At 35.3% G+C, this 10,897-nt stretch overlaps 1 protein-coding gene across 3 annotated transcripts in view; it reads left to right on the forward strand.

The window, feature by feature from the left end:
• RELN (reelin) overlaps window positions 1-10,528 on the forward strand; it is a 508,320-nt gene extending 497,792 nt beyond the window's left edge. The window contains exons 64-65 of one of the 3 annotated variants that reach the window (XM_003896435.5): window positions 3,921-3,926; window positions 9,411-10,528. In XM_003896435.5, the coding sequence (XP_003896484.1) occupies window positions 3,921-3,926; window positions 9,411-9,507 (103 nt within the window). In that variant the 3' untranslated portion in view covers window positions 9,508-10,528. Of the gene's footprint in view, window positions 1-33; window positions 3,768-3,920; window positions 3,927-9,410 lie in introns of those variants that run through there. The other 2 variants (XM_017957037.3, XM_003896436.5) reach the window with 2 other exon arrangements.
• Window positions 10,529-10,897: the final 369 nt, after the last annotated feature.

A 10,897-nucleotide genomic window follows, 5' to 3' on the forward strand; every position in this document is an offset into this window, starting at 1 on the left:
GAGAGATGACTTGCTTTTTCTCTAACGATCTAGTTCCTGTAGAACTGGAATGCTTATGTCTCGACGGGTTCGGACTGATGGCTCCAAATGGTTGGCAAGGAGAAGCGAATCTTCTCGGTAGATAGGTTCAAATGTTCATTCTGTTTACCAAATCCAAAATGAAATCAGTCCCTTGGCTGATTTCAGTCATTTTGCAAGCAAATTTAAGTGATTAATTGGTAGGAAAACTACCAGATTTGTTTTCGTTCAGTCATAGCCATGAGCTGAATTTTTCAGTCTTGAGCTAGCCCTCGTCTTAGTTTTCACTGAGGCACCTGCTTGCATGGCATCCATATCAACCCCCAAATCCAAGAGCAACCTGGTCCCCACACTAGCCTCCTGTGCGCGCTGCTGCTTTTGGACAACTTGCTGGGCTCTGCCTCCACAAGACAAAGTTGAAGTTTAAAGTAACAGTCCAGACTCATTTGAATCTAAATATGAGGCTGATGTTTTACTTAGATACTGATTTCCTCAGACTACGTTATTCCAGCAGAATAGCCTGGGTCCTGAAATGAATCTATGTACAGTAAGGTCATAGAGAGATGTCTACATAGACCAAAATCCAACTCTGGAACCATTTTGCCCTGGCTATTTGCCTTTCAGGACAGTACTTCTCAATCTGTTTGAACGTCAAAATCACTTGGGAAGCTTTTGAAAACATCAACGAATGTCCCAATGCCCAGGCCCATCCCTTTGGATGAGGCTTTAAATTGATCTGCAATGGGAACTGGACATCATTCTTGTTTTAAAAGCAGCTCAGGTGATTCTAATAAACTGGTAGAGAATAAAATTAGAGTCAATAACCACTTCTTACCTTTCAAGCAGCTTGCCAATACAATTGCATTAATGGGGCTCCCTGTGCCTGACAAAGCATTACCAACTCCTATAGAAACTTCAAAACCTGACAGTCCTCAAAAGACGGCAGGATACTAATCCTGCCCTTGAGTAAACACAATAATTTTTAACGTATCACACATTTAAGTAGATATTTTCATCCTGCCCAAACAATCAATTGCACTCATCTATTTTGGATTTCAGAGATATATCATCACCAGTAATTTCCTCACTTGTACTAAGATTAAAAAGCAGGGGCGAAGGGTTCAGAGGTGCCAATATACCAGCCAGTGTAAAAGCAACCCCTTCACATATTGGAAACAGAACTCTATTCCTTGCTCCCTGTCAACCTGCTGCCTCAGAGGTTCTCAGCACCGGCAGAAAGCCTCAGCACACAGCACCCAAGGAATCTCCCAGGTCACCTGGTGTTGGAATTAATGCTTATAAGCAACTACCAGCATCAAGCTCCGTATTTTAAACACTTTGAAGAATTTGTCATCTACCAGGCTCATATCCTTATAAGTCTGTTCTTATCCTGCATTATTATCTCAAACTCTCAGAGCACTAAAACATTTTGAATGAGACAAGCGCATTGTTACATTTGCATGGTGTTGTATGCTTTGAATTTTATTCCAAGTCTTCTTTCAGGAATAACTTAAAAATTATAACTTTATATATACCACCACATGCTTTTATGTATATATAATTGCAAAAGCAAATGCAGTCTCTTCAATGACATTTCAAAAATTTGTTAAAGGAATTCCTTTATTTTCCTGCTTTTTGAAGAAAAGAAATATCTCACAAAGCCGAGTTCAATAAATGAGTTGTTTCAAAAAATGTATAATAAGATGTTATATTTCCAGAACTATGTTTTTGATGTTTTGCTCTGATCTTATAGTTTAACATTTCTATATCACTCTACCCTTTCAAAGCACTTCTTTTCAAAAGAGCCACAAACAGTTTTAAGGCATTCATTCATTAATATGCAATTAGTAGCTCTACAAAATAATTACTTCAATTCATTCATTTATGTGATGAGCTCAAAATAAACAAGTTCCAGATAATTCAAAAAATTAAATATAATAGTTTTCCAGAGCGTCTTTCAATCACATGAGGCACAAAGAAGCTAGAGCCAAGGTTCATGTCATGATCACAAATATTCCTAATTATAACTTTGCTCCAAAGGATGTATATTTAGAAATAGGTGGAATACTTCCATAAACCCCTATTAACTGAAAGCGTTCTCTTAATTAACTGCACTTTTGTATCAGAACACTTGATTATTTGAACTAGCAATGTTAACTCCTCAAGCATGGCGGGGAGAGTAGCAGACTGAGGCTTGTATCTTAAGAGATACAAACCCTACCTAACTGTATGTTACAAACAGGGCTACTGATATGTTTTTGCAACTAATGGTTGGGGCATACATTTCACTTAGGAATTTTTAGAAATGTACTTATTTTTTTAAGAGAAGGTTGGCTTTAATCTAACTTTATTACCATAGTTTCGCTTTTGTGCATGTGCACCAAGGACACATGCTAAAAACCCCTAGAAAGAAAAATTATGGTGATGCATGGTATCTTATATTGAGTTTAAGCTCAGTACTGCCCATATTAACCAAGAAAACACAAGTTTAATGAGAACAAATTTAGCACTTTCAACAATATTTCAGGATTTAAGAGTGTATCCTAAATGAACAAGATTTGTAATATCTTTTTAATTAAATGGTTTAATTCTAAAATACTACATGTGGAAGGATTTGAGTTTCATAAATATGGACATACAGAATGACAAGTCCCACACCAAAAAGATGAAAACCTCCCTTTTAGCATTTAACAAGCAGTCTCTTATGCTTGTTTGAGAGTGTAATCTTCCCACTCTCATATTTTCCAATAAAATCTACACATGAAAAGCATTTCACGATGATTAGCCCCTGCTAATCTGCCGTGTAACAGAAGAACCGAATTGACAGATAATATTTTTCCAGCCTCACTAGCTTACAAAAAGTCCTCATTCCATAAAGTCTGAATGATGTGGCATAACACGATCATTGACAATCAAGTGTCAGAAAAATAATTTCTCTGAATTCATTAGCTAGCATAGAATATTTATTTTTCAGTATATGTTTATGAATACATTGGGCAGATCCCTCACAAGATCCATGCTGGTGAGGTTCTTCTTAGGATAAAAGAGAATTTGTTGTCTTAACCATTTTTGTTGGGCACTCATACTTCTATCCTAAGAATCTCCCTCACCCAACTCGCATTTCATTCACACATCACATTTCCTGCGTACGTGTCTAAGTCACACCTGTCATGTGTATAATGAAGTGGGCCAATTTTTGCATGTGTACCTTGAAAGCAAACTGCTCAGTAAAAAGCCTTCGTGAATGAATTGACTAAAAAGTGAATTATTACCACATTTATGGAGAACTGCAAACCTTATGTTGCTAACTATAGTCTTAAAAGCATTTATCAGTTTTTAAAATGAGTTCCATCGTGACCATCCCCTCATGCTATTCATTATCAAGATACTGTCACATTTTTGGCACAAATGATTTATGGAGATGAGCATATTACATTTGTTGCAAAGCATATTTGTCCTTTATTAAATTTGATTGTGTTATCTGACATAGAAGACTTCTGTATTTTTTAAAGTCCATTCCTTAATATATTCAGGAATTAGTATTTCCTACAATGTAAAATAATTGAAAATCAGATAATAAAATTAGTAGTTATTAAGCTATTAATATTTATAATTTATATGCAACATTTATGCCAAATGTAGTACTACAGCTACATGTATCTTAACATATGGTTATGAGCAAATATTGCATGTTGCATTACATAGAAAAGTATATGTATATATTGGGTATAGAAGAATAAGAAATAACTTCTTTAATTTTTATTTTCAAAAGAGATGAAAAATCCTATATTGCGTCTAAACCTGATCAGACTTTTATGACTAATCACAGTGCTGCATGCATTGAAAGGCATTTTTTAACTTGTGTTATATTTCATTATTTGCTGTCATTGGTTTTCCACTAGAGTAAGGTAAGTCCTCCTTACTAAATCTGGGGAACTGTTTACTAATAAATAGTTTCATCAGTGTCACCAAACTTAACTGAGAAGTTTTGTAAAACACCTTTGCAACTAAAAAAAAAAAAACTAAAAAAAAACTATGAAAACAGTAATAAATGATACTGGTACATACTGGAACATTCGAAACTTATATCCATGTAAATTCAGAGCCAGTCAAATTGAGATAAGTCCCTAATATATACAATATTGGGCACAACAGCATAGACCAGAGTGCTAGTCAGCATTTTGTCATTGGGCAACAGATTTGACCTAGATTCTCCTCTGTGCTTTACACTGTATTGGGTGCCTCTGAAGTACTCCCAGTTGACAAATTTGTTATGAGGGACAGGGGAAAATAGAAATGTGTGCAAAAGATTTAGGGACTCTGATTACATGTAATGTCTTTTGAAAGACCTACTATGTTGAAGATGCATGAGGGTCCCTTGACTTACCAATTCTCCTCTAAGTTATTAACTGAATTGGCAGATGGAGTAGATGTGTTCATAATACTTACGAGTTCTAGATCTTGTCCTTAGGTAAGATTGGCCACTTTTAATATATACTTATATTTGTCCTCTGAGATACTTTAAAACTTAAGAAGGCAAAATGGTTATAATTTATTGAACATCTATATATAGTGCTAGAAGTTTTCATTTCATCCTTACAGCTCCTGAGGTGCACATGATTTGATATTATTCTCATCCCCATTTAGCAAAGAAATATGAAATCTTCCATATGTGTGAGATATTTGTGCCTGCACTTACTTGTGTGTAGCCTTCCTGAAAATGCATGGCCCTTAAGTCAAATGTGTGGCATCCTCTATGCAGGCAAGTTTCAGTGATAGTTTGAATGGCAGCTTCCCATCTAACACTCACCAATATTTCTAAGATATGTTGAATAGTCCACTGGATTCTTATGTCTGCATTCATATAAATCATTCTACCACGTTTTGATAAATTACTGACAAGTAGAAATGACTATATTTCTATGAGCTCAAGTTAGTATCAATTCTCTATCTCCTCCATTTCCTTTAGAATCTATTAAAAAATCAATTGAATTGTTTTCATAATAATAAATGAGCTAAGATTGTGTCTCCTTTGAAGAGTAACAGTTCAAAAGAGCACAGAGTCACTATTTACTCAAAGATCTTGCAATGGCCATATTTCCTATGCAGAAACAAGGAAACACTTTATAATTCTTTATGCCATCTAAGTCCCTAAACTCCCTTGGCAATAAAGGAAATTTACATTATCATTTCCAAGAAGCCTTTGTTGTTCATTCTCCCTTCTTCCAATGACTTATTCATAATGGGAGAATTTAAACATGGACCTAGTTCTATCCACAACCAAAGCAAATTGATATGTCAAGTGGCATAGCTGATGTGCCTTGGGATGAACATTACCTCTTTTTATTGAACTGAAAATAAAAATTACTTTCTCTGGTAATTGCAGTGAATAAATAAATCTTTAAAAGTTCATTGCACTTATTTCAGTTATAAGGTTATCTATAGCTGTACATCTAAATGTATCAAAAACAAAAAATAGGCTCACAGATATACTGCACACCAAAAAATGAGTAAATATAAGATAAACTTGTTAAAAATTCCCCTAATGCCCAATGCTGTTAGACATTTTAGAAGATACAATAACTTGTGGGAACCATGTCAATTTATTAAGTGGTCTTAGAGGCAGACAGCATTTTGGTATAGCTTGCCACAGTGCTTGATTTTGAAAGGCTCATAAACTGGAAATATCCACTTCATTACATTTTTATATTGACTCAACTGACTCAAAAGATTTTTATATTTCACATACCAAACTACCAGCTAGTTTCCAGGATGCTTTGATAGTGTGTTTTTTTGTTTTTTTTGTTTGTTTTTTGAGACGGAGTCTTGCCATGTTGCCCCAGGCTGGAGTGCAGTGGCGCGGTCTCAGTTCACTGCAACCTCTTCCTCCCAGGTTCAAGCAATTCTCCTGCCTCAGCCTCCCAAATATCTGGGACTACAGAGGCGTGCCACAACACCCAGCTAATTTTTTGTATTTTTAGTAGAGATGGGGTTTCACTGTGTTAGCTGGATGGTCTTGATCTCCTGACCTCGTGATCCACCTGCCTCAGTCTCCCAAAGTGCTGGGATTACAGGCATGAGTCACTGCACCCCGCCGCCATTTTTAATATGACTGTATAAACACTAGGCATCTATAGCAAGTCCATTAGTATATGTATATCAACATTCCCAGGGATCCAAAGATATGATACTGATGCATAAACTTATTCAGAATTAAAGAGCACCCAGGCCAGGCACAGTGGCCATGCTTGTAATCCCAGCACTTAGGGAGGCAGAGGAAACAGAATCACTTGAGGCCAGGAGTTCGAGACCAGCCTGGCTAACATAACAAGACCCTACCTCTACCAAAAAAAAAATATTAAAAAAATAAGAAATATATTTAAAATCTTCTAAGAAAAAATATTATTAAAAAAAGAATATCCAATGACTCAAAATGTGCCCTAAATTGGTTGTAAGCTTCCACCTGGGAGTAGTTTTTAGGGCACTAAAGATCTGCAACCTGCTACTATTTATTTTCTCACCTACAAAGACAGAGACTTTCAATCAGCTCCATAATAAGTAATTATATGGAGACGTTGCTTTAAAGCTGTTAAGTAAGCACATCAAGTTTTGTTAAAACTAAATGTTATTTTGTTCCCATATATTAAGATAACTGTCATGTCAATCTAGGTTGCATTGAGATAACAAAATATCTTCAGTGTTCTAAGTTTATCTTTTTTTGATGTAAAATATTTTAACTATTTTAAATTCTCTTTGAGTACCTTATATCTTTAAACGTGTTTTAACAGAATAATGTTCATTGCTTTAACTTTGCAATTATTCCTTATAGTTAAAGAGTAATGATTTACCACAGGAATCCAATCAGTAAGTCACCATAAGTTCAACAAACATGCCTTGACCACACACGCATGAGTCAGGCAGGAGGCTCAGTGCTATGGTGCGGGGGTGGGGGGAGTTGGGGAACTGGCCCCCATACCAACAAAAGTTTAGTTGTGGGGAGCCAAGATACGAATACAAACTCCTTCAAAGCAGGATATGAGCACTCTGAGAGTTCAAAGTAGAAAAAAAAAGTTCACTTATGGAGGGAGTAAACAATAAAGAAAATGTAATACTTGAACACGTGGAATCTAGGAAGTGATGTTGACAGCTGGCCAATGAGGCGGGTAGAAAGGACTCAAGGCATTTGAGTAGAGCTGTTTGTATAGGAATGTAGAAAAAGAAAGGGCAGAATAAGATTAAGCATGAAGAGGACTTGAAATGTCTGTTTAAGTTGGCTTAGCTGTTGCTCCATAGATAAGAGGATTCTGCATGGTTTTGGGCAAAGTGAGGCCAGTGTTTCATGAAAAGTTTACTGAATCTGGTGGTGTGCAAAATCAGTTGCATGTATGTGTAGGAAGGTATACATGCACATGTATACAATTATGCATTCAGTTATACTTTCTTAGTATTTCAGGGGTTTCCTTTCAGTGGAGTTTTTTTTTCCTTCATAAAAGGAAAAAAATTAAGTTAAGGAGGCTAGTTCGAGGGGCCACTATAATAGCTCGGGAAAAGAACTATAAGGTGACCGAGGATGCTGGCAGTAAGACAGCAAGTGCCAGTCCCAAGATTTTGTGAATAAAGGAGCAACAGGATAATTTTTCTTGACACTTGATTAGTTCAGTACCTTAATTCCTTGGGTTTTTTTTTTTTTTTTTTTTTTGGTAACTCAATTTTACACAGGCAGCAGTTAGTACTTATAGCAGCTAATAAATGGATAAATTTGTGTCATTCAACTATGACACTGAAACTGATCAACTTAGTTGATACATGTAGTATTGTCACATGGAGGGGATAGGAGGGGGAGGACAGTAAATCTGCATAAAGACAAAACTTGATTTTTTAAAATATTTTTCTCTACAATGTCTTCAGGATATATTCTGTTTCCATTTTATTGTTTCTAGCATTTTTATATTATTGAAATCTAGGAGGGGATGTTATTAGTACCTTTATTTTATAAAATATGTATCAATTTGACATCTATCAGTATTTTAGCACAGATGCTATTGCCTTTTGATTATACATATTTGATGAAATTCAATTTATGTCTTTTCCTTTGAAATGTTTTATTATAAATTTTCTTTTCTAATGATCAAACTATAAAAGTATCTTGTTTTAAAGTTTATATTTTACAAGTGCTAGTATAATATACCTAAGTATAATATCTATTATACTAGGTAAAACATCATTTTACACCTTACCAGCATATTGATGATTGATAATGCAGATTATACTGCTCAGGACCAAATTACCCTTTCCCTCTCTCTTACCCTAACTCAAGTTCATGTCATATCGATCTTTATGTTGGAATTGCATCACATGACATTATATGCATTTTATGTTTTCATGGAATTAGGAAGAAAAGTCTTTGGGACCAAGAGGAAACTCAGTGAATTTGGAAAATACTGATAGGCTCACTCTCATAAACCACATATTGATGCCACATATGGATATATTGTCACTCAGGTCAGAGTGTGAGAATATGATCCTTTCAGTGATGTTATAGCTCACGATCCTTTTTAAAGGACCATGCCAAAACATTAACAGCTATCACTACTAGTATTGTACAGTTTCCTACAGGATCCTGAAATCCATCTTCAGTATTTTTATCAGCTTCACACACAGCATGTATGTATAAATGTATGTATGCACATATGTGGGAGGATACATACATATTTACAATTATACGTTTGGTTACACTTTCTTAGTATTTTATGACCTCTTCTCAGTGGAGTGTCTCTTTCCTGAGGCCATGTTTATAAAATATAACCCAGATGCTTATGGTTTGAGGAAGACAAGAGAATCCAACATTCTGAGAAAAACTGATCTCCTTATTTTGTTCCATGAGACTGCATGAACTAGGAGGTCAAGCTGATCCAGCTAACAGTCTGTTTCTGTTTGTTTGTTTTTTAAGCTTTAAATGAGAATGTTTGCTAAAGGAACCAGATTATTTTTCCTCCTTGTTAAAGATATATTTAAATAAGGCAATGGGTATAGTTCACACTTCTCAAATGAAATGTACCCAAGTAAGTATTTTCAGGAAGCATTCAAGAATGAAATAAAATTCAAAACAGTTTTAGTTTGCTATGAATCAAGAGAATTTGGCATATTGTCTGGTTCAGAGCTCACTCATGAAAAGACAGGGATTTCTTCAAGGCCAGAGGCAGTAAGCATAGGTCCCAGCCTTCAGTTCCTCTGACCCTGGGTGGTCATGTGAGCTTGACCTATTAACCCTGAACATTTTCAAATAAATATCAGAGTAACTTAGGACCTAGAATAGATTGCACGTTCAATGATGGGACTTACATGCTCTTTCTCCTTTCCCTCCCTGCCTCTATCCTGTTTGATTTTAACAGCACTCGCAAACAAAATTACATGATGAATTTTTCACGACAACATGGGCTCAGGCACTTCTACAACAGAAGACGAAGGTCACTTAGGCGATACCCATGAAGAATCAAAAAGTTTATTTTTTTTCTTCCAACATGTGATGTGTTGCTCTCCATTCTTTTACATCTCGCACTGCATCTGATATCAGGAAATATCTGTGAAGGACTTGGTGATTACCTGAAAGCCCTTCTCAAGACCGAGTGTACACCACTTTCCCACACTGTGAACTAATGACAAGTGACTTATTTGCTCATAAGTAAATGTCTTCATGTTGATGTGTCCGTGAAAGTTGTGATCTGTCATAATATCGGTTACAGTGGCAGTATTGACAATAAGAAACACTTTAACAGAAAAAAAAAGTTTAAGCACAAAAAAATTAAGAGATTTTATGTTTAAAATGGCATTTAGCACAGTATTTAACATTCTTGGTCACAAAGCTATTTAAGTGGACTGTATTTCAGCTATGTCTCATGTTTTATATGATTAAATTATCATTGTTTGTCCTTTATGTATTCTATTCTACAATATAACACATTGAAACTGTATTTACTTGTTATGTTGTAATATTTTGCTGCTGAATTTGGGGCTACTTATATTCTGCAGAAAATTAATTAAAATGCCTATTCAAGAAGATAGTGGTAAAGATATTGTATCTCCTTTAATATACTCCTTAAAAATGTATGTTGGTTTAGCGTTGTTTTGTGGATAAGAAAAATGCTTGACCCTGAAATATTTTCTACTTTAAATTGTGGACGAAGACCCTATCTCCCACAAATAAGTTCCCATTTCCTTGCCTAAAGATTTTTTTTAAGTGTTCTGTGGCTGATTTACTAACAGTAACTGCCATTTTGTGTCTGTGATAACAGAGTGATTTGTAAAACAGTGGTTGTTTTTTCATTGTGTTTTCTTCGTGGATTGTTTTTTCTGCGGGTCATATTCATGCCTTCTGATGAAGCTGTACCAACACCAGCAACATTATAATGGCCCTGTAGCTCTGAACGCTATTTGTGTAACTGAAAGGTTGCACTCTAGGGAGAACCAAGCTAAAAGCCCATGCTTAAATAAAAATTATGTCCAAAAGCCACTGAAGTTCATTGGTCTTCATTCATTTTCAATTAAATTTTATGTAAGATTTGTAAGCCTGGTCAGTTTGGAAATTATGATGTCAAATATTTGCACCAGTTTTTTGTTTCATCATTGATAATAGCAATTATGAAGCCACACTTTCAATTTAGCCATTTTTCTCTTATTCACCTTTTTCTGCTAATTACTCTGTAATTACGCTAAGAAAAGTCAATAGATAATTCCAATAGTGACTTCACTCCTGAGAATTTTGTTACTGCTAACGCTTATCTGATCATAAGCACTCATGTGTTCATTGGGTAAATATTTATTGAGTGTTTGCTATGGTCCAGGCACTGTGCTAAGTGTTGAGGATAAAATGGTCATTGAA

Source organism: Papio anubis, chromosome 4 (genome assembly GCF_008728515.1).
Source record: "Papio anubis isolate 15944 chromosome 4, Panubis1.0, whole genome shotgun sequence".
NCBI classification, from domain to species: Eukaryota; Metazoa; Chordata; class Mammalia; order Primates; family Cercopithecidae; genus Papio; species Papio anubis.